This window comes from Moschus berezovskii, chromosome 7, assembly GCF_049115385.1.
Source record: "Moschus berezovskii isolate FMDL1 chromosome 7, NW_MosBer_1.0, whole genome shotgun sequence".
Lineage (NCBI taxonomy): Eukaryota > Metazoa > Chordata > Mammalia > Artiodactyla > Moschidae > Moschus > Moschus berezovskii.
Window position 1 is genome coordinate 102,500,188 of NC_142466.1, and position 24,718 is coordinate 102,524,905.

Genomic DNA, 24,718 nt, shown 5'->3' on the forward strand with positions numbered 1-24,718 from the left:
GCCAATTCCTTTTTATAGATGGAAGAACTGAGGTCCAGGAATTTAAGTTGCTTGTCCAGTGTCACACTTTTACTGAGTGGTTAGTGTGGAATTTTACTTAGTTCTTCTGGCTTCTAGACTGCACATTTCTTCCTCCAAATCATGTTCTTACTACTGTAAAAGGTAGTAAAATGATTAACACCACTTTTGTAAGCCTCTAGTGAGATCATGTCTGGTTTTATAAACATTGTAAGCAAAAATTTGGATTGTAGATTTTATGTATTAGTTCTGTAAGCCAGTGCCAGTTTCACTTCTCTTAGTTGAATGATTCATTTATGTTGAAAAATAAGATAATTTCTTCTGCCCATAATTGTTGCAAGTATGGGTATTGCTTATCTTGGGGTTTCACAGATATTTTCTTAATTTCTTCTTGAAATAGAAGCAACTTGCTTAATGAGGCAGTGAGGAAGTCTGGGAGGGTGACAAGTTTGAAATGCTGTATTGGTTCTGCCACTAATAACTAGGTATGGGGCTTTGGGCAAGTCTGTATTTTAGTTTGTAAAATTTAGAAGTTTGACTATAAATTCTAGTCAGTAGATGATTTCTGAGGTTCCTTCTGGCACCACAATTCAGTGTTTAATCCCTTTCTTCAAACCCTATAAGGATTACTTAGTCTTTTAATTCTGCTTATCTTGTGTAAATGCAGTGTTTTAGACAACCTGAGGGGTTTAAAACTTTGTGCAAAATCAGCCCCAGCCCTATATGCCCAAACTATTCCTCAGAGTTACAGAATCAAAGTCTCTGGAATATTTTATTAAATCTGCTTCACTAGTGATTCTCATGCACGCCAAAGGTTGTAAACCGCTGGCTTAGGGTCTGCCCTAGAGCCCAAAGATCAGGACAAAGTTGACAACCTTAAAACAACCTTTCACCGTGTCCTGTGGAGACAGTTATAAAAGTGAGGAGAGAGTGTGGCTAGTTCATAAAAGGCGGCATTGCTGAAGTAGAACTATTGGTATTAGTGTAGCCAGCTTCTTGGATTGATCTGTTTTTAAAACCTCCTGTCAAATATTAGAATTTTAATTATTTTATGGTGTTGGGCTATGGTAGTTCATAGTATGAATTTATTCTCTCCTTTAATAAGCATTGTATCTTTTAGTTTTTTAGTATTTAATAGCTCTTAAGTAAAATAATTTGTTTTATTCGTTTATTAAACAGGAAAATTCTTCTAACATACTCTCAGAATTAGATGAAGAATTTGACAGTTTATACTCCATATTGGATGAAGTAAAGGAAAGTATGATTAACAGTATCAAGCAGGAACAAGCGCGTAAATCACAAGAGTTACAGGTGAGATCATACAGTGATTTAAATATGAATAATTTTAGTCTGTATAATGCTTCGCTTATTTAAAGCAAAAATTAGTGAGTTTTTGTGTATAACTGTACTTTTATAGATGAGTGATTCTTAATTTCGTATTGGTCATAAATACCATTTTGTTAAAATTGTGATAAAAAATACTTAAGATTTACCCTCTTAACCATTATTAAATATAATAGTATTAAGTATATTCACTTTGTTGTGTAATGTGTCTCTAGGACTTCATCTTGCAGAACTGAAACTCTATACCCATTCATTGAACAACTCTCCATGTGCCCCTTCACCCACTGCCTGGCAACTGCCATTGTATTGTCTGTTTTCATGGTTTGACTACTTTAGATGTCTCATATAAGTGGAATCATACAGTAATTTGTCCCTTTGGTGTCTGCTTATTTCACTCAGCATAATGTCTTCAGCGTTCATTCATTTTGTTGCATGTGCCAGGATTTCCTTCCCTTTTTTGACTGAATAATATTCCCTTGTATATGTTTACCACATTTTCTTTATCTGTGTGTCTGTCTGTGGACGTTAGGGCTGCCTCCGTTTATTGGCTGTTGTGAGTAATGCTGCAGGATACATGGGTATACATTGAAATTTTGATAGTGTTTGCGTTGAGTTTGTAGATTGCTTTGGATAATAGTATTGATCATATTAAGTCTTCCAATCCTAATCATAAGCTGTGTTTTCCCATTTATTTGTGTCTTTAATTTCTTTCAGCAATGTTTTGTAGGATTCAGTGAATAGGTCTTTCACCCCTTGATTAAGTTTATTCCAAAGAATTTCATTCTTTTTGATGCTACTATAAATGGGATTTTTAAAAAATTTCCTTCTTGGACTGTTCATCTATAGAAGTGCAACTGATTTTTGTGTATAGATTTTGGTCGTGATATCTTTGAGAATCTGAAAGCTGTGGAGGAATACAGATGTTCTCTTTCTTTTACAAACAGGCATTATACACACAATTTCCAGGGGTTAATTAAATTCCCTTTCAAGTCTGCCCATTCTTCTTGATTGAGATTTCTTGTTTATATTTAGGAGGTAGGGGTTATATTACAGTTAACAACATGGGTTTGAACTGTGAGGATCCACTTATACTCTGATATTTTTCAGTAGTAAATACTGCAGTATCACACAGTCTCTGGTTGGTTGACTCTGCGGATGCAGGAGAACTCCACATGTGAAGGGTTGACTCTTCCCCACCAGGGAAGCCCATTTGTGGATTAACCTCCTTGTTATGCAAGAGCCAGCTGTACTTAAATCATTTAGGGATAATTAGTTTAGTCATAAAGTATCCATAAATTTCAATAAGTAAGAAATTCATTCATTTAAAAAACAAGATTAGAGAAAATAAGAAAACTCAGCGTCTCCTGAAGTTTCACCCATAATTCATCTCGTGCAGATTTCTGTTCTGTCTTGAACCCAGATCCTTCTTTGTAGCATTGGTTTGGAATACCTTTTAAGCATTCAGTTGCTTAATCCCTGGCCTTCCTTCCTCCCACGCTTTTTCTCTGCTATTTTAATCATATAGTTTATCTTTAGTGTGTATTGTAACGGAAAATGAAGTAGGTTTGAATATGGAATAGATGTTAATAAATATATATTAATAAATATTCTGAAGAAGAATCTTGTATACATTTAAAAGCTTAGAAATGTGTTTGTTTCTTTGTTTAAAGGTATCACTAACAATATTTTCACATAGCTTAGTTTCAAACTACAAATGATAAAGTGAGGGGGAGAGGAGAAAACTGAATAAGAAAGATTGTGTTAGGTGAAATGAACACATCACTGTAATAGAGCACATTACTGTAACAGCTACTTACTACTTTTTGTTCATGTTTGACTTTTTTTTTGAAATCTAGGCACTTGAATTTGTGACTCCTGTGTTACCCAGTTTTGGAAGCTGTAAATTAGCCTTTATAGGAGTATGTGTTACCTGAGTAATGTGATAGGTGGAGTACTGAGATTGTGTTCAACTGAATGTACCTGTAACTTGATTCATACATTTAGCTTAGTTAAACATCATCTAGAAATTTAGTCTCCATTATAGAGGATGTTGTCTACAGATGGATTATTTTGATATTTTAATTTAAATCACTGATAGTCTTCTGACTACCCTAATTGAAAGAATCTTTAAATAAATTTGACCCCAGCTATTTATAATTGCTTTGTTTCTTCTGTAATTTTAAATGATGAGTATACCTTTATCCGTATGCAATTAAGCTGTTCTGGACGGTTTAAGATAATTAAAATTTATTATATATATGACTAGTGATTACCTTCAGTACCTCTCTAAAATATGTTTGATTGTTGCTATTAAGATTGTAACTTCATTTAAGATTCTGATCATAGGAAATTCTGTTTTAATGATTTATCATTATTATTTTTTTTATTCTTAGAGTCAACTTAGTCAATGTAATAATGCCCTGGAGAACTCGGAAGAACTACTAGAATTTGCAACAAGATCATTAGATATAAAGGAACCTGAAGAATTTTCAAAGGTACCAAAAAACTGATTAAAAAAATGAGATTAATCCACTTAAAAAGGATAATTCTGTTTAAAAGAAAATGATATTTCCCCATTTAATTTTGAATTCATTCAGTCATTTCTAATACTAGAAAAGGTTTGGAATTTGTTAAGTAAAATGCTAGCTGTTCATGTATTCCAAAGCATATGCTTAGAAGTATGTGTCATTGGGGCCATGAACAAATTAATTATTTATTTAAATTTTGTTTAATGCTCAATTCAGATGAATGAAGTTACTCTTTTTTTTCAGTTACATCCCCCCTTTATTTTAAAGGTATGCTTTAGCTGAATCATACCTTTGTTACATTTTATGGCTAACGAAAGAAGATTGTTATTGTTAATAACATTCTTAAAAATCAAGGTTGATGTTCCTTTCACTGAGCTGATTGGGAAAACATCACTTCATGCATACGAGAGCACTGTGAAATTTGTTACTAAGTTTGTTATTAAATGTCCTACTGGTTAAGAATGCTTTATTGAAATATGAAGATGTATGTCCTTATGGGTATATTTGATACGGAGATATAAATAGTAGAGCAAGAAGACCGCTAATGTTGTAACCTGGTGTTTGATAAGAGATTCTTAATTTAAGATTCTAGGTCTTAAGTGTAGTCATTTTTAAACGATTATCAGTTTATCAAATCACATCTACTCTTTGATGTAGAATAAGTATGTAGACTACACAGAAAATGTGTGAAAGAGTATGAAATTAAGTGATATAACTAGTAAAATATGTACTGTGAAGTAGTCTTATCAAGATAAGATATTTAATATGTTCTTGGTCTTTGTGGACTATATAGCGAACTGTTTTATTGTTAGACAGATGGCTTTATGATCCACTTATGCCCACCAGTGATTTAATTTTATGATTTTTCTATGAACTTTAAGGGTAGAAAAGACTTCCTTGAGAAGATAACATTTGCTGACTTATATCTCTACATCTTGAAAATGAAATTTAAAAATTAATTCCTTTTGACAGAATGAATCAGAGTTCTTTTGCCATAAACCAGTTAACTAATTCATTCTTAAATTTGGATGTGGGTTATAAGAAAATTCATCATAGTACTTTATAAGACTTATGTACAGGATTTATGAGGGATTGTATCATACTTTAAATTATTTTAAAAGTATATATGCATCACCTATTCAGAGGGCATTTACGTGATAACCTCAAATATCTGGAACACAGCCAAAAGCATGCAGCAAGCAAAAGATGTTTGAGTCCGCAGAAGCAGTGTCATAATGTTCATGAGTGAGACTTACTATCTTCTGATTGTGATAGTTTCTCAGAATCTGTTATTAATATGTGCATGGTACTGCTGAGTTTTTAGGATTTTTTTCCTCTTTTTGTTTCCTAGTTGTCAACAGATTCCCCTTCTAGTGGACTAGGGCAGCTGTTAATGATAGGCATAACCATAGCAGCAAGAATTCACAGCTGAACACCTGAGAGAGGGGAAAAAGACAGGAGAACTATAAAGTGTGGACGTGGTACTCAGAAATAGCTTGAAGACCTAATGCTTAGAGACACTAATAACAGTTTGTCTCAAGTTTCTCTTTCCATTGACATTTTCAGAGTCCTTCTCTCCTCTTCCTCTCAAAAGATGCTGTTCTCTTTTGCCCTCTCCTTTGTTCTTTCCAGCTTTGTTAAAACTTGTTTCCAGTTTATTGTAAATTGGAAAGGTTCTGATAAAATAAATCACCTTGTGGTCTAAATATATTTTCTTCATGTGCTACTTTTCTTACTATTTTGGTCTTGTCTTCCAGCATTTTGCAGTACTGCCCAATAGCTTGAACCCTTTGAAGATGTGGTGAAATGAATTGTCAGTGTTTCCTTGTCAGAAATCGGAGTTTATCATTCAAGAAAAATGCTTAACTGAGAGTTGCTTGCAATTATTTTCTTAGTATATCCAAATAGTATCCAGATAATTGTTCCAAGTCAAAAACTAAATTCACTTTCCTGCCAACTGCATGGACTCACGCTTGCCTCAGATTCCTAATTGCTGGCCGGATAGGGAAAGATGACTTGGAAGATTAATTAACTGGACAAGCAGTATGTTGTTAGATATTTGGAAATGATTCTTTTAAGGTATATTGTTTGTGAATATCTCATATTAAAGTGATCGCTGTGCTGAGTCGCTCAGTTGTGTCCAACTCTTTGTGACCCCATGGACTGTAGTCCACCAGACTCCTCTGTCCATGGGGATTCTCCAGGCAAGAATACTGGAGTACGTTGCCATGCCCTCCTCCAGGGGACCTTCCCAACCCAGGGATTAACCCAGGTCTCCTTCATTGCAGACAGATTCTTTACTATCCGAGCCACCAGGGAAGCCCAAGAATACTGGAATGGGTAGCCTATCCCTTCTTCAGGGGATCTTCCCGACCCAGGAATTGAACCAGGATCTCCTGCATTGCAGGTGGATTCTTTATCAACTGAGCTACCAAATGAGATTAATATGAATAACTTCTGGAGACAAAAAATATTATAGGCTGAAATCCAGGCCATGATTCTTTTTAAATTTCATTCTCTTCAAAAAGAGTACTCTAAATACTAATATTTAAGTGATCATGTTGCAATAAACCAGTATGAGAATTGAATACAAAACTGCTATTTACCAGCATTAGATAGTCTGAAAGTGAACAATTAAAACTATCTCAAATGAAAAAGGATTTTAGAACAAATTTTCACTAATTTTTTTAGTTGTTGGAAGTTTGGCTGATAGTAAATATATGCAGAAAGCTCATCAGCAATTGAGTTCTGGATGAATAAGTAGCCAAAGCCTCATCAGACTTAGTTTTTCTGCTAACAACTGGCCTGTAGAACACTGCATGGATCCCTTAGCAAAATTAGTATTCCTACCAACTCCCGCTCTCCCCCTGAATTTAGAACTTGAATCCTTCCTATGAAAAGAGCTGAGTTTGTGGGACAATTTCCAAGTCAGTATAACTCACCAACCACTTCATCACAATCTTGCCACACATAACTCAGAGGGAATGTTTGCTGCTGCTGCTGCTAAGTCACTTCAGTTGTGTCCGACTCTGTGTGACTCCATAGACGGAAGCCCACCAGGCTCCGCCGTCCCTGGGATTCTCCAGGCAAGAACACTGGAGTGGGTTGCCATTTCCTTCTCCAATGTGTGAAAGTGAAAAGTGAAAGTAAAGTCGCTCAGTCGTGTGTGACCCCTAGCGACCCCACGGACTGCAGCCTACCAGGCTCCTCCATCCATGGGATTTTCTAGGCAAGAGTACTGGAGTGGCTTGCCATTGCCTTCTCCAGAGGGAATGTTTACCTGCCCACAAATGCCTATAATGGAGAAAAAAAGTACAGAATAAGGTGAAAGGGAAATGGTCGTCTGGATTTGATCACAGGTGAAAAGGGAGAAAGGATTTTCTGTATTTCCCAGTTTTGACTTACAGTAACTCACCTTTTGAATATTGTTCAGCAAGTGTCAGTCTCTGACCATTGGGAGGAACAAATAACGAGAACGGTGGGAGCTCACTCAATATTTTCAAGGGAGCAGAAGTAGTATTGGCAGAAGCTCTTTCTGTGAGCTGCAGTCAGGAATTCCAGGAAAGAGGACCATCAACAAAAGCATGAAGGGCACACGGGTTCAATCCCTGGTTGGTGAGAAGATCCTGCAAGCTGCTCAGTGTGCCCCCTTCCCCCAAAAAAGGCATGAAAGTTTCAGTTATGAAGGCAGTTTAAAAACAATTCTAAATGTTTAAGAATAGGGACGTCTCAGGCATTCCAGGGATGCCATGTTCTCAGTGCAAGGGGCACAGTTTCAACCCCTGGTTGGGGAACTAAGATTTTTGCATGCCACATGGCATGGCCAAAAAAAAAACCCAAAAACAAAACACCCTAAAACCTAAAAAAAAATCCACAAAAATATTTGTTAAGAACTGTGCTTTTTCACCTTTACTTCTTATGTGCGTTTATAGAAATGTAGTCTCCTGTTGCATATATGTATCTAATCATAAAGTATAGACGCATGCGGTATGAGATGCAAAATTGATTTCAAGTTTTTTACTAGGGTTTTGTGAAGGCTTTTAAATAGTTATTTTTTTTAAAATAGTGCTCTTTATAGATAAATAAAAATATATGTATAGAAAATATAAAACTTCTGATGTTTGGAATCCAGTGTATTTTCCCAGCTCAGGGATTGAACCCAAGTCTCCCACATTGCAGGTGGATTCTTTACCAGCTGAGCCACCAAGGAAGCCCAAAAATTTGTATAGAAAATATAAAACTTCTGATGGTTGGAATCAACCATTATGCAGTTTTTATTTTAATTTGATTTTTTTTGTCTAAGGGAAACTAGCGCTTTGAAACTGTCTCTTATTTACTCTCTGACTGAGCTCCCTTCATTTCCCATATTATTTCTTAATATGGTATTTTTGGGGTGAAGGTAGAAGTCTCAATCATATAATATTAAAAATATTAAATATTTTCCCCCAGTCATTTTCAGATTCTCTCAAAAAAACTTTACAACATTATCTGCCCCAAATCTAATAGGCAAATCTGAAGTATGAAAGTGAATGTATAGACAAAACTTAAAAAGTTTCCTCAGTGTTGTATGGCATTTACATTTTTACTGGGAATTCTGTTGGGCTTTACTGCAAATCAAAATAAAGATAAATCTCTGGGAAATGTGAAATTGACATCTAGCCTTTGCTACATTCAATGTTAGTATATTTTTCTCACAGCAGTTATGGCTCATAAACAGGTATATTTTTATTTTTTGTTGCTGTTTATCAATGCTCTGATTTTAACTAACTTTTCCCTTGCTGCCTCTTTCCAATTCAGCCTCTATTTCAGAGAATTAGATTGTTAAAATGTTTGTGTGCTTAGTTGCTAAGTTGTGTCTGACTCTTCGCGACCCCATGGACTATAGCTGGCCAGTCTCCTCTGTGTATGGGATTCTCCAGGCAAGGATACTGGAGTGAGTTGCCGTTTCCTTCTTCAGGGGATCTTCTTGACCCAGGGATTGAATCCATGTCTCCTGCATTGGCAGGTGGATTCTTTACCACTGAGCCACCAGGGAAGCCTGATTAATATACAGTGTCACGGAATTGATTATGGTAGTGCTGGAACTGTATAATGTACTCATCTTCTAAATTTCAGTTCTGTTCTTTTTGTTTCTGACATTGTAAAATTATCTAAAATGTTCCCAAGTGGCTCAGTGGTAAAGTGGTAGACAGGTATGCAGACCAGAATATTTTAGATTAGGTATAAAAATGACCAGTACCAAGTAAGAACAATATTAGAACTGAAGAAAAGAGAGAAGCATTGCTGTATACCTCTAATAAATGTTCAATTAAATTGAGTAATTGTAAACTATTACCATGTGCCAAGCTTTATGCTAGACACTGGGGATAGAGTGTCAGGCATAACAGCCATCTTCCACATCAGATGTATTGTTAATCATGCTGCTCAGTGTAGGGGAAAAACTTTTGTTGGATTTATTATATGCTGTGTAGATTTAAAGGGGATAGCAGTGCCTGTATTTTTCATCATTTTTCTTAGATGTACAGTACCAAATAATAGCTGTGTCCTCTTCATAAATTTGTGCTAGAATTGTCAAGAAAAGAAAAAAAGATATCTTAAGCAGTGTAGGTTTAAGTTGGCAGCTTTTATGAAGTCATCTGAGGGAAAGACCCATTGCTGCAAGTGTTTCTTTGGTTTCTCCTTGTCTGAATTTCTGCCATTACAGCTTCATTCTTTGGGGTAAAGGGTTGTAGAACTGCAGCCTAGTTTTATATGTTAGCAGGCAAGCTCTGAGAATACAAAGTCCTTGCCCATCTGGAGGCAAATAGAGAAAACTTGAAACAACCATTATGAAGTGGTGAAAGAGACCTCTGAAGAAAATTTGGAGAGCAGATTTGAAATAGAAAACCATCAGAATGCATAGAAATGTGTGCCCCATGAAGGAGATTGAGTGTTCTAGTTGAAGAATATCAGACTGAATGAAAGTGGAGGTGTGTGTTGATAATCTTAAGGTAAGAAAAAAAATTTACAGTCATCTGAAATTAGTTTGAAGTGTTAAATTTCCCTCCTTATTTTAAGGTGATATATATTTATATGGGGACTGGGTTTTCTATAGTTCTAACATCACATTATGCAAGCTGACATGAACTGTTCAAATTATAGGAAATTTGTTTTGGTGAAAATGAACTAATCTGTTCCAGAGATTTGATCCTAACTTTTCTTGCATGTCACTGCCATTGAAACTTGCATGAAAAGCACTAACTGCCTTCTCTCTCTTCTCCCTGGTTTGCTCCAAGGCTGCCAGACAGATCAAGGATAGGTATGATATAAAACCTACATTTTTTTAAAGTATCAACATTGAAGTCAGAAATGAAATTCAAACAGTTTCTTATTAGAACCTCATTAGTTAAAAATATCTAATGGCCACGTACAGAAAAAAAGAAACAGCATCTTCTGCCTGTATTCTAGAATAAAGAACATATCAGCAAGATTTTATAAAAATATAGTTTTGGACAATTATGTGCTTCCAGAAGGATTTCATTTCTGATATAATGTAGTTTTAGTGTAGTCCTTAACTAGCTATGCTATAGATGGGAAACTATTTTGAATAATGTAAATATTCCTGGAATGCATATTTTGTTGTTAAATTTTATAAGCATGTCTTATTTTATGAAGTTACAGCATTATATTGTTCCTCAAGAGCTAAAGCACTCCTACTTCACTGCTGTCCTATTTAATGTCTTTGTATTCTCATTTCATCCTGTTCCTGGTGCCATCTCTTTCTATTTCTAATGCCACTGCTGTCTAGTTGGTGGGAAGAGAAAAAGAAAATGATGACAGACTTTGGCTTAAAGGTCTTTACCATTCGCAGGGCCAGGATTAGGAAAGGTAATTAGTACTTGTTGTAAGAATATACCAGAGGGCTAAAGGAACTGTTGGCAGTTTTGGATTGGGTTATCACAGAAGGGATGGTTTTGATCTGCCTGGCTAGTCGCTGAGCATTGACTGTAGTGAGATTGTCACTTTTAAAGTTTCTTCATTTGAGGATTATGAAATTCTCTAAAAGGCATAGCTCTTTAAAGCACCACTCTGAGTCCTAGATGAAATTATTCATCAGATAAGTCGCAAAATTTTAGTTATATATTGTGTGAAAACCAGTGTTGCTGTTGTTAATCTTGGCTGAAGACTTGTGTTTTTCTCGAGGCCTTTTATTTGCCTAGAGGCTAGATTCACATTGACTTTCACAGCATTCTTAGCACAAATAATTTTTCTATTTTTTGTATGTTTTATTTCATCTTTAAATTAATTTTTATCGAGGTATAGTTGACTTAATAATGTTTTGTTCTGCTCTCAGCAGTGTGGATCAGTTAGACATGTACATATATCTACTCTTTTTTTTAGATTCTTTTCCCAAATAGTTCATTACAGAGTATTGAGTTTCCTGTGCTATACAGTAGTTTTTGTGTATTTTATATCAGAGTATAAAGACATGGGTTATTGTTAAAAATTCTGATTATCAGATTATGAGAGTTTAAGGTGAAAAGTATTGCCTGTATGAGGAATGGATGCTAGGTAGGTCAGTTTTTTGGGTTAGGTTTGGGTTGTGTCTGCTTGACTTTGCTATAAGTAATTCATCTTCTACTGTGGCTAGATTATTCTTTTATTTCACCACCTCCTCCATTAAATCCTCCTCTGGTCCCTGATTTTCTGGATTAGAAGTCACTTCCTAATAAGGTTTTAGGCTGCCCAAAGATTTTTGAGAAAAAACTTGCAAAATCTTCTCTCTTTCCTGTCCTGGGAATCTGTATGGTTCTGTGCTTCACAGATTCCTGCCCTTCCTTACCCCTGACTTCTTTCTCTTTGTCCTGATTTGTCAGAATTTAATTTTATGATCAGTGCTCATGGCTGAATATTCTTCAGTGAGTCTAGATTTCTTTGCCCAAAACCAACCTCTTGGATTTATTTCATCAATACCCAGAGTATCCAGGTGATCTCAAAGGAGTCAAAGTTCCTTTTCTTCTGCCAGAGCAAGCTCCATTTGCTGTTGTTGTTGCTGTTGTTTTTCAAAGTATATGTTTTTTTTGCTGCCTTCCAAGTTTGTACTTCCTGTGTAAGGAACATTTCTGAGTCTTGGCTTAATTTTTTTAAATTTGGCTTTTAGCTTCATAATGTTCAGGTTTCTCTGATACAATTTTTATGTGCTCTTCCAGGAAGCAAGCTTCTAGAATTCAATATTGGTATTTTTAGTACAAAAATAAACATACAGTCATAATAAAATAATTATTTTCATTAAGGGAAGAAAAGATTACTTCTTTATAAAAGAGCAGAAGTGGTATTTAAGGAATGTATAACAGCTGAGCAGGCAATCAAAAATAAAATATCTATGAGAACTCAGTACTTATTTTCTGTGATAGATATTATACAGAAGAAATGTCAGGAGTGACAGGAAAACCTGAAGAAATGATGAGAAGATAATACACAGATTTTTAGAACTTTAAAAATCACTAGTATAGGCTTCCAAGTGCTTAGTCAGATTGGAAGATGATTAATTGAGGTATACTGTGAAGAGTTACTAGTTCTTGAAAGAAAGGGATCATGACAGAGAGAGTCAAGTTAATGTAGTAGGTAGGTAGTTTGAAGAAATTGTGTTCATTCTTACTATTTTGCAGTTTTCTCTTTGCAAAAATAAAACTAGAAAGAGATCTTTGTATTCAGCTTGTCCTATTAAAAATGAACCAAGAAAGGCAAGGTGAATTAAAACATCCCTAACCACATGGATCTCATAATGTAGAGACTTATATATGGATTCTAGATAGTTGGGTTGGGCTTTGAAGCATAATTGTCTAAATATATTTAGTCTAAAAATAAGTTCAGTCTTTTGGAAAATTATTGCGTAGTTGTGCATCTAACTTTATTTTTGGAGACTGAAATTTTCATTGTCTAGAAAATAACTTGTTTTGGGGCTTTGATAAGCCTTTTTAATGTACTTTTAGAAAATGTTTTTCCTTTGAGGCCATAGTGATTTTATGGCCCAGATTTATCTTGAACGGTGTACATGCTATCCTTTTATTTGTTGTTTTGTTTTTCATACTTTTTTAATTGAAGTATAGTTGATTTACAGTGTTGTGCTAATTTCTGTTGTACAGCACAGTAATTCAGTTATACATAGATAATATACATTTTAAAATGTTATTTTCCATTATGATTTATTACAGGAGAGACTATTATGATTAAATCAAGTCTTATAGATAAAGTTTCAGGTTTAAATTCCTTAAAATACTCTCAGAAAAAAAATACTCTCAGATATTTTTGTTGACAGTTTTCAACTAACTTTTAAATCCCCGTGTTTAGAAGCAACCAAATTCACACCTGTTCATTGATTCACTGGGCATTTACTAAGTACCTGTCTGAATATAGCTCTTTGAGAAATCTTTAAATCTGTGGTGGGAGGTGGAAGGGGGAGGTTCAAGAGGAAGGGGGACGTATATATACCTGTGGCTGATTCATATTGATCTATGGCAAAAACCAACACAGTATTGTAATAAAGCAATTATCCTTCAACTAAAACTAAACTTAAAAAAAAAAAAGTCTTTAATTCAGAAGATACTTGGATCTGGAGAGAACATACATAAGACTTAGCCTTTGTTCCTAACTTCTTATTGATATAATATGAAATTGTATATTGAGAACCCAGAGCTTAAAGTAATAGTGTGTGAAATACTCAGCGTTATACTTGGCATTCAGTTAAGTGTGAGTTCCTTTCTCCATAAATTGTTTTTCAGTATAGCACAACCTTCTTTTTTTAGAAAAAAATTGAAGTATAGTTGATTTATGATGTGTTAATTTTTGCTGAACAGCAAAGTGACTGGGTTACACATATATACATTCTTTTTTATATTCTTTTCCATTATGGCTTAACACAGGGTGTTGAATATAGTTCCTGTGCTTTATGGTGGGACCTTGTTGTTTATCCATTCTGTACATATAATTTGCATCTTGTTCTTGCTAAGTCGTATCCAACTCTGCAATCCCATGGACGGCAGCATGCCAGACTCCTCTGTCTTCCACTGTCTCCCAAAGTTTGATCAAATTCATGTGCAAGTTTGCATCTGCTAACCCCAAATTCCCACTCTGTCCCTCCGCAACTTCCCCTTGCCAACCCCAAGTCTGTTCTCTGTGTCTGTGTGTCATTTTTTGTTTTGTGGATAAGTTCGTATCTTTTTTTTAAGTTCTACATATAGGTGATATCGTATGGTATTTTTTTCTTTCTGACTTCACTAAGCATAATCTCTGGTTGCATTTATGTTACTGCAAATAGCATTATTTCTTTCTTTTTTATGGCTGCGTATTATTTCGTGGTAATATGAACCACATCTTTTTCCATTCATCTGTCAATGGACTTTTAGGTTGTTTCCGTGACTTGGCTATTGTGAATAGTTATGAACATGGGGTATGTATATCTTTCTGAATTACAGTTTGTCCAGATATATGCCCGGGAGTGAGATTGCTGAATCATATGGCAACTCTTTTTAGTTTTCTGAGGAATTTCTGTACTGTTTTCCATAGTGGTTGTGACAGTTTACATTCTCACCAACAATGTAGGATGGTTCTCTTTTCTCCACACCCTCTGCAGCATTTATTATTTGTAGACATTTTTAATGATGGCTCTTCCATTGTGAGGTGTGGTGCCTCATTGTAGTTTTGATTTACATTTCTCTAATAATTAGTAATCTTTTCATAGCACTTTCTTCTTGATAAATAGATGAGCTGTCATTCATTCTTTGTTACTACTAAAGTGATTACTTTCCTAGTTACCTAATAAAGTAACTGAATACAGCAACATGTTTAATCTCTTTCATACCATTGGTCTTTAGGGTAGTTTGGTAGATCTGAATGACTAGGCCTTGTATTCCTTTTGTTCCTGCAACTCTGTTTTCTTCCTCTCCCAGATTCTGTTCCAGGAGGACAATGGTCATGAATAGTATTTTGGTGTCATTCTTTGACTGAAGATAATAAGGGTAATTGGGGTCGCAGAGAGTCAGACACAACTGAGCAACTGAACTGAACTGAACTCTGTGATATATGTAGATACCTACTATAATATGAAAAATTGAAGTTTGAAATAAAATAACAGTAGAGTATGGGAACTTCGTTTAATCTCTAGTTTTAATTGACAGAATGATTTCCCCCTACTTTGGGTAAAATGAGCTCTGGTATGGCTTCTTTCTTTTTTGTTTTGTATACTCAGTTCAGTTCAGTCGCTCAGTCGTGTCCGACTCTCCATGACCCCATGAATCACAGCACGCCAGGCCTCCCAGTCCATCACCAACTCCCGGAGTTCACTCAAACTCATGTCCACAGAGTCGGTGATGCCATCCAGCCATCTCTCTGTCGTCCCCTTCTCCTCCCGCCCCCAACCTTTCCCAGCATCAGACTCTTTTCCAGTGAGTCAACCCGTTGCATGAGGTGGCCAAAGTATTGCAGTTTCAGCTTTAGCATCAGTCCTTCCAATGAACACCCAGGATCGATCTCCTTTAGAATGGACTGGTTGGATCTCCTTGCAGTCCAAGGGACTCTCAAGAGTCTTCTCCAACACCACAGTTCAAAAGCATCCATTCTTCGGCGATCAACTTTCTTCACAGTCCAACTCTCACATCCATACATGACCACGGGAAAAACCATAGCCTTGACTAGATGGACCTTTGTTGGCAAAGTAATGTCTCTGCTTTTCAATATACTATCAAGGTTGGTCATAACTTTCCTTCCAAGGAGCAAGCGTCTTTTAATTTCATGGCTGCAATCAGCATCTGCAGTGATTTTGGAGCCCAAAAAAATAAAGTCTGACACTGTTTCCACTGTTTTTCCATCTATTTCCCATGAAGTGATGGGACCAGATGCCATGATCTTTGTTTTCTGAATGTTGAGCTTCAAGCCAACCTTTTCACTCTCCTCTTTCACTATCATCAAGAGGCTATTGAGTTCCTCTTCACTTTCTGCCATAAGGGTGGTGTCATTTGCATATCTGAGGTTATTGATATTTCTCCCAGCAATCTTGATTCCAGCTTGTGCTTCTTCCAGCCCAGCGTTCCTCATGATGTACTCTGCTTATAAGTTAAATAAGCAGGGTGACAATACACAGCCTTGACATACTCCTTTTCCTATTTGGAACCAGTCTGTTGTTCCATGTCCAGTTCTGACTGTTGCTTCCTGATCTGCATACAGGTTTCTCAAGAGGCAGGTCAGGTGGTCTGGTATTCCCATCTCTTTCGGAATTTTCCACAGTTTATTGTGATCCACACAGTCAAAGGCTTTGGCATAGTCAATGAAGCAGAAATAGATATTTTTCTGGAACTTTGTTGCTTTCTCCATGATCCAGCAGATGTTGGCAATTTGATCTCTGGTGCCTCTGCCTTTTCTGAAACCTGCTTGAACATCTGGAAGTTCACGGTTCACATATTGCTGAAGCCTGGCTTGGAGAATTTTGAGCATGACTTTACTAGCATGTGAGATGAGTGCAATTGTGTGGTAGTTTGAGCATTCTTTGGCATTGCCTTTCTTTGGGATTGGAATGAAGTTTTGTATACTACATTCATCTAAAACATATTGATTGAGTTCCTACTATTTCCATGGCATATGGTTTCACAGGGCTGTTTCTTCTTGTCTGCTTCCATTCAGCTGATGTTAATACATCAGCTTCTAGTATCGTATTCAGAATTGTGATTTCACTTCTCTTCTTCTTCATCCATAGCCTTTCTTTAGCACCTACCAAACAATACAGTATTTGGTCAGTGTACTTTACTTTTATTTAAGGACACATCATTGGCTTTGATGACTAGGCAGAATGTTTGATTCAGGGTGTATTTACAGTGTATTTGGCATATGAAAAGGAGTGAGGCTGGCATCAGGAAGTCAGATTGAGTTTACAGAGATTCAGATGACTGTTGAGTCTGTTAAAGATGATTTGTCTTGGATATTTGTCTCTTGAGTCTTTGTGTCTCTATGAAGTTGTATAAAACTGGCTGGAGGAAAGTTCTTTAAATGTTATTTAAATGTCTTTAAATTTAAAAACATTTTACATTTTTTAAAGTTAGTTTTCAAAAGATCTAAAAGCAAATTTCTATTTAGTTTTGTTATCTTTGTTAATAGCTTCAGAAACCACTAGAGTGGAGAAATAAGTTCTATCTGTTCACTTTATAAATTAAATATGATGTGATACTTCCCATTCTTTTATTTTTAAAAGAATGTTTATGTCTGTGTTTGCTATAGAGTAACAATGGCTTCAGCCTTTCGCCTTTCTTTGAAACCAAAGGTCAGTGACAACATGACTCATTTAATGGTGGATTTTTCTCAGGAAAGACAGATATTGCAAACTTTGAAGTTTTTGCCAGGTAAGTTAGTACATATATTATGTATAAAGTTATGTATAAAACCTCTTTTTTCCTTTCAAGATTTTTTGTAATAAACATTACAATTTAAATATTAAGGAAATATAGTGTGGTTATTTTTTCTTCCTACAGCTAAGGAATAACTGAATTTGCTAGTCTTATTTTTAGAGAATTATACTGACAGTAAAAATTCCACTTTCAGAATCCTAGTACAGGATACCTCTTATTGCTAATTTGGCAGAGAGAAGCAATGTACTGTTATGGTTAATGCTGAGTCTTGGGGCCAGACTTCCTAGATTTGAATTCTGGCTGTCACTTATTTGCTATATAGCCTCAACAAATTATCTAACTTCACCTCATTTTCTTCATCTTTAAAATATGATGTTATCCTTCTAGGATTTTTATAAAGATTAAGTGAATTGAGACCTCTAAAGCACTTGAAAGAGTTCAGATCAGTTCAGTCGCTCAGTTATGTCTGACTCTTTGCGACCCCATGAATCGCAGCACGCCAGGCATCCCTGTCCATCACCAACTCCCGGAGTTCACTCAAACTCATGTCCATCGAGTCGGTGATGCCATCCAGCCATCTCATCCTCTGTTGTCCCCTTCTTCTTCTGCCCTCAATCCCTCCCAGCATCAGACTCTTTTCCAGTGAGTCAACTCGTCACATGAGGTGGCCAAAGTATTGGAGTTTCAGCTTTAGCATCAGTCCTTCCAATGAACACCCAGGACTGATCTCCTTTAGGATGGATTGGTTGGACCTCCTTGCAGTCCAAGGGACTCTCAAGAGTCTTCTCCAATACCATAGCATCAATTCTTCGGCGCTCAGCTTTCTTGTACCTGGCACATAGTTAACACCTAATGAATGTTGATTTTTATTATTACATTGTTGTGGTGGCTTCTGGTTCAGATGGAGTTTTATAATAATAATGTGTCAACACTGGTTGATTAATATTAGTATGATGAGATTCCAGCAGTTGAAACCATTTAAGATTGAGTCCCACCTTATTATTGTTCACGTGTGTGAATGAGTCAACTAAGGACCTTTTGGTTATTCTCTTTTTACTAGCATCAAGTAGTGCTAATTAAGTTGATAGCTAAAACAGTTTGAACATGGTGATCAGGAAATCTCTGGAAAGTTAAGCGTTTTATTTACAGGCTTATAGTTTTTGGAGGTTAGCTGTTTTTGATAGAGAATGTTAATCATATGAAACCATTCTTTTCTTCTATGAGAATTTGGTTCAGGACTTTATGATTGGAAAGACAAAATTAGTAGTCAAGAAACTATAGTAGAACTAATTATGGTAACTTAAGTGAAGTATTAACTTGTATAGATCAGAAGTTCTAGAGGAGTTCGGAGAAGGAAAAGATGAGAGAAGAAATCATAGTTGTAGAAGAAGAAAGTATACATACTTATCAGTGGGTGCCTGCCTGTAAAATGGCCTCTCAGAATTCCTAGCCATTATATCACTGTTTCTAAATTTAGAAGGAGAGTCAGGAGTGGTGGACTGTGAATATATGCATGAGTAGCAGTTTCTTGATTAAAAAAAATACTAAAAAAGCAATCTTCTCACCATTACTTTCCTTCTCTTGGATTTTCACTGATGGCTTAACAAACCCAGGCCATATCTGCTGTACAGTCAAGTAGATTGCATGCACAGTTAGGATTTCCTCTTTTTCAAATTCTTAAGACAAGTCTGAAGGAATGAGGTGTAATAAAAAGCAAGAAATCTTTTTGTGGAGGAGTTTCATCCTGAAGGAAGGTGTAATAGGTTGTTAAAATTTATAAAAGGCGAACTCATATCATTAGTTTTTTATATTCTGCTATAGCATAAAAATTTCCTATAAGATGCAGTCAGATAAACTTAAAAATGAATACCTTCATCCCTTAATAGTTCATTCTGTAAACACCACAAAAATCAACTCTACACTATATTATGTGTAGTAGCGAGTTGTGGACTTACCTGAGTCTGAGAATTGGAAGTGACAATGGTGGATGATAACAATTATAATCATTTTCTTCTGCGCTAAGCCATTATTCGTTATACGTTGAAACTTAGAGTTTATGTCCTCCTCTCTGAGCTTCGGCAGTCGAGAAGAGAGACATGCTTGTGACAGTGTTCTTCTACATTGTTCAGTTGTTCTTTTACATTCACATGCAGAGAAAAACCCTAGTAAAATTCTTACACCAATATCCACACAGTTTGTTGCTTTATGGAAGTTGCTGTGAATTACTTTCCATTCTCATTTTTTTTAAGAGAGTTCTTTGTTCCCTAATATTTTTATGTTACGAGTTTACCACCTTTCATCTTTCCCTGAACTTTATTCCTACATTTGTTGAAATTCTTCTCTTACTTCTATATAGGATATTGGGTGAACTTCCCACGCATTAGATTCAAGTCACTCTTAATTTGACATACGATTCTTTTTTCAATTTAATTTTTATTTCATATTGAAGTATAGATTATGTACAGTGTTGTGTGATTTCAGGCATACAGCACAGTGACTCAGTTATACATATACATATATCTATTTTTTCAGGCTCTTTTCCCATGTAGGTTATTATAGAATATTCGACATACCACTCTTCAGTTCAGTTGCTCAGTCCTGTCCAACCCTTTGAGACCCCATCGACAGCAGCACACCAGGCCTCCCTGTCCATCACCAACTCCCGGAGCTTGCCCAAACTCATGTCCATTGAGTTGGTGGTGCCATCCAACCATCTCATCCTCTATCATCCCCTTCTCCTCCCGCATTCAATCTTTCCCAGCATTAGTGTCTTTTCAAATGAGTCAGTTCTTCGCATCAGGTGGCCAAAGTATTGGAGTTTCAGCTTCAACATCAGTCCTTCCAATGAATATTCAGGACTGATTTCCTTTAGGATGGACTGGTTGGATCTCCTTGCAGTCCAAGGGACTCTCAAGAGTCTTCTCCAACACCACAGTTCAAAAGCATCAGTTCTTCAGCGATCAGCTTTCTTTATAGTCCAACTCTCACATCCATACATGACTACTGGAAAAACTATCACTTTGACTAGATGAACCTTTGTTGGCAAAGTAATGTCTCCGCTTTTAATAATACCACTCTTAAATTTAAATAAATAAATCAATAATTTATTAATAATGTTAATTAAATATTATTTAGATAAATAAAATACAAATATGTTTATATGTAAATTAAATATAAATGAAATGATACTTATTAAAATGATAAATAAAATTTAAATTAAAATATCTAGATTTTCTTTTTACTTGCCAAGTTTGCTTTCTTTGGGGGCCGTTATTCATAAGAAGGAAGAATCTTCTTGCCAGTACATTCTTATTGCAGTGATATTAATAGCTGAATTTGAGACATAGATTTGTAGGGAGTTAGCTGGACCCACTTACAGATTAAGTGGTATTTTATTTATACAAGCCTCTTAGGACTTCAATACAGGTTTCAGCTCAGCAAAATTACAAAATTACTACATGCCACAGGCCTTTGCACTTCCTCATATGTAGGCAGGGCACAGCATATTAAATTTATGAATGCCCATGATGTCTTCCCATAGAAATGAATAGTAGTGTGTATTGTTTATGTTCCAGTAATAGACTAACGTCTATAATGTATTAAAAAATTATTATTAAATGAAGTTCGCAGTTCACATTAGAGTTCACTCTGTTACACAGTTCTGTGGGTTTGTTAAATGTGTAATGTCATGTCTCCACCACTACATTGTCTCACAGAGTAGTTTTACTGCCCTAAAATTCCCCTGCACTCTGCCTGTTCATCCCTTCTATCCTGCAGCCTTACTATAAGCTTGTTATTTCCAGGAATTTTTCTGTTGCTTCTTTGGGATTTTCTGCATAGACAGTCATGTCATCAGCAAGTGAACACAGTTTTATTTCTTCTTTCCTAACTTGCATATCTTTTACTTCTTTTCCTTGTCTTATAGCATTAGCTGGAACTTCCAGTACAGTGTTGAATAGGAGTGGAGAGAGGGGATGCCATTGCCTTAGGGAGAAGGTGTCTAGTCTCTCAACCTTGATATTAACTGTAGGGTTTTTTGGTTTGATAATCAGGTAAAGTTCCCTAGTTTACTGAGAGCTTTTGTCATGAATAAATGTTGGATTTTGTAAAGTATTTTTTCCTCTTTCTATTCGCATCATATAATTTTTCTTCTGATCATTTGCATTTTCTTCTACTGAAATAATAAGTTAATTTAGAATGTTGAACCAGCCTTACTTGCTTGGAGTAAATCTGTCAAAGCTTTTTTTATCAACAAGTTTAAATACAATACTGGCACAGTTTTACACATTTTAGACACATCTGTGTCACTGGAGGACCATCTCCCCTGATAGCCTCCTATTTAAATGGAACATCTGTTAATGTTGACGAGCTATGGAAAACCTCTTTTATGGAAAAGAAATTGATTAATTTTCATACATGTTAACTGTGACTCATTTACTGCATTTTGTTCTAACGAATCTTGGAATTCTGAAGAAACATTTAAAAATTCTTAAATATTTTATGGGGTTGCAGATTTCATTTTTGTTCAGTGTTGAGAAATTATGGTTATAAACAAGATTGTTAAAATACATTGAAAATATTTTGAATTGTTTTAATCATTAGATTCAAGGCAAGTTATTTTATTTTGTCAGCAGTAATTTAATTTATGGTCTCCAGCTGTTTGAAATAGCAGATTAGACGTAAGTGTTGAGAAGTAGCAAATAATTCTTGATTCTTTATTCTTAGCCTGTTTGAATTGCTTTTTGCCAACTGTGTTTTTAATGTACTTTGAATGTGTCTATGGAAAACTTTGAATTTTAAAACAGCTTTGAAAAATGGTTATTTTGCATTTATAAGATACCCCTGCTCTTAGCCTGATTCAATTTAACAGTTCAAAAGCAACATAAAAAAGCATAATTTGAATGACAGACATAAATATTGGATTAGGACTATAGTGAAAAATGAGCTTTTTTTTTTTTTTTTTTGCATCAGTCCCCAAAGCTCCAGAGATAGATCCAGTAGAATGTTTGGTGGCTGACAACTCTGTGACAGTAGCTTGGAGAATGCCAGAAGAAGATAATAAGATTGATCATTTTATACTGGAATATAGGAAAACGAATTTTGATGGACTTCCACGTGTAAAGGATGAGCGATGCTGGGAGATAGTTGATAATATTAAGGGTACTGAATATACACTATCAGGTAAGATGATTGCATTTTGTGAATCTCATTCTCAGAAAACAGATATAATTGATGAATTTTTGACTTACATTAAAAGATCAAGTTATTCAGTTTCTTTAGCCAAGCTGACATTTTTGTGTATTTGTTATAGAAATGAATTTCTCTTAAAATATCAAGAAAACCTTCATTTTAATTAGTTCTGGATATTTGCACTCTGGTAAAACAGTTTGTGAAGGGATATTGTAAACACTGTCTCAATAAAATTTAATTTTTTACCGTAGTTTTCTAACAAAAAAGCTGTCAATTTTCTAGATGTATGCACTACTCCACATTTCAATGATACTGTAAATATTTGCCTTTACCTTTTTATTATTACCTTTGTGGTAATACTTAAAAGTTGAGCTGTGCCTTGATATTAGAAATTTGTGTATTGGCCTTTTGATAGTCTTTAAAAACATACCTCTTTATATAGGGGAGTTAGGGTATTTGAGTGGGCTGAATGTTGCCTGAGATTTTTAATGTTTGTTTTACATGAGCAGTAACATTAGTATTGTCATCATTACTGAGAACCTAACATTTGTCAGGATCTGGGCTGAAGTTCACAGGACTTCTGATTTTAATAAGCACAGTGCATTTCAGTTAGTCCTTAGAGTTGTGAGGTTGGTTTTTCCTTTTCCATTTTACAGATATACAACTGTGGCTCTATCCAGTTGTTGAATGCCCCATAGCTAGTAATTTTTGGATTGAGATGTTAATCTGGCCCTGACTAAGTTCAGAATTTTGCTATTAATCCTTAAGCTTCACTTTCTCTTTAAATTTCTTTTTTACTTGTGAAACAAATATAAAAATTCTTTAGCTACTTTCCAGAAATTGAGTATGTTGTTTTAAATCATAGCGTCTCTCCATGAATGAAACCTTACTTACATTGAGGCTTGAGAATATTTTTTTATTGCTAAGTTTAAAAAGCCCAGGAATAAACTGCATAATTCATTTGTTTTGAAGAAAATAATACATCAATCACGATTTCTTTTATTTCAGGCATTATCACTCTGTTAACATAAATTTGTACTCTTTCTGAGTAAAACGGTAGTTCCAAGGAGGGAAAAAAGTCTGTTTGAAGGTTCATACTCATACTTTTGGAGTAGAGTCCTTTACTTTTCATATCTCAAGGCTGTTTTTAATTTTTTTCAGGTTTAAAGTTTGATTCAAAGTACATGAATTTCAGAGTGCGAGCTTGTAACAAGGCTGTGGCTGGAGAGTATTCTGATCCAGTGACTCTAGAGACCAAAGGTAAGATCAATAGCTGTTGTTCACCACGAAACAGAACTTAACATGTGAAGTTGTTCAACACTTTGTGATAGGAAACATTTCATATATAGTTGCCTTCCTTCGCTGTCTTCATACCACCCCGCCTCCCACCCCTGACACACACACACAGAATTCTCATCAGGAGGTATTTTAAGATGGGAAAATTAGGACTACAGTAGTGGATTTCATTGGTTTCTCTTTTACACTAGTATTCAGATGAGTCAGGGGCTTTCCTGGTAGCTCAGACAGTAAAGCTTCTGCCTGCAAAGCAGGAGACCGAGGTTTGATTCCCGGGTTGGGAAGATCCCCTGGAGAAGGAAATGGCAACCCACTCCAGTATTCTTGCCTGGGAAATCCCATGGACAGGGGAGCCCAGTAGGCTACAGTCCATGGAGTTGCAAATAGTTGGACATGACTGAGTGACTTTGACTTTCAGATGCGTGATGGCATAGACCAGTGATGGTATTATGTTCTCTCATGGGTACTTAGTTTTCAAATTTCAGTCTAGTATAATTACATTCCCATTGCTGAGGTTAGCCCAGAGAATGGATTATGTCTCAATAATAGAGAAGTGTGTATTCAGTTTAGTTCAAGTTCTTTTTGTTTTCATAAATCTTATTGTAGAAATTATTATTTATGTAGTTTGTTAATGTTTACAAAGCCCTCTCACAAGTCTTTTATTTGATCATTGAAACCGTCTTGAGGGATCAGTAGAATAGGTGGTATTGATACCCATTTTGTAGGTGAAGAAAGGGAAGCTCAAATATGTTAAATAACTTAGCCATGATCCCTAAAACTAGCTTGGAAAGGTGTGAACAAGAATCTTATTCACAGGTTCTCTGCCTGCCTTTATTGTGGGCCAGGAATGTAAGTAAGTGCTTCTAGTCTCTGAGAACAATTTGAATTTATTAGAACTCAATGTACATGAAATTGAGCAAACTCCAGGAGATAGTGAACGATGGGGGAGCCTAGTGCGCTGCGTCTGTG

General features: G+C 35.6%; 1 protein-coding gene and 1 long non-coding RNA gene across 5 annotated transcripts in view; one reads left to right on the top strand and one right to left on the bottom strand.

The window, feature by feature from the left end:
• FSD1L (fibronectin type III and SPRY domain containing 1 like) overlaps positions 1-24,718 on the top strand; it is a 60,495-nt gene that overhangs the window by 15,472 nt on the left and 20,305 nt on the right. For all 4 annotated transcript variants that reach the window (XM_088838228.1, XM_088838232.1, XM_088838229.1 and 1 more), the window contains exons 3-8: positions 1,198-1,329; positions 3,756-3,857; positions 10,166-10,188; positions 17,136-17,257; positions 22,235-22,444; positions 23,615-23,713. In XM_088838228.1, the coding sequence (XP_088694354.1) occupies positions 1,198-1,329; positions 3,756-3,857; positions 10,166-10,188; positions 17,136-17,257; positions 22,235-22,444; positions 23,615-23,713 (688 nt within the window). The remainder of the gene's footprint in view (positions 1-1,197; positions 1,330-3,755; positions 3,858-10,165; positions 10,189-17,135; positions 17,258-22,234; positions 22,445-23,614; positions 23,714-24,718) is intronic.
• Positions 1-24,718, bottom strand: part of LOC148777476 (uncharacterized) — a 65,611-nt gene that overhangs the window by 12,658 nt on the left and 28,235 nt on the right. The window lies entirely within an intron of this gene.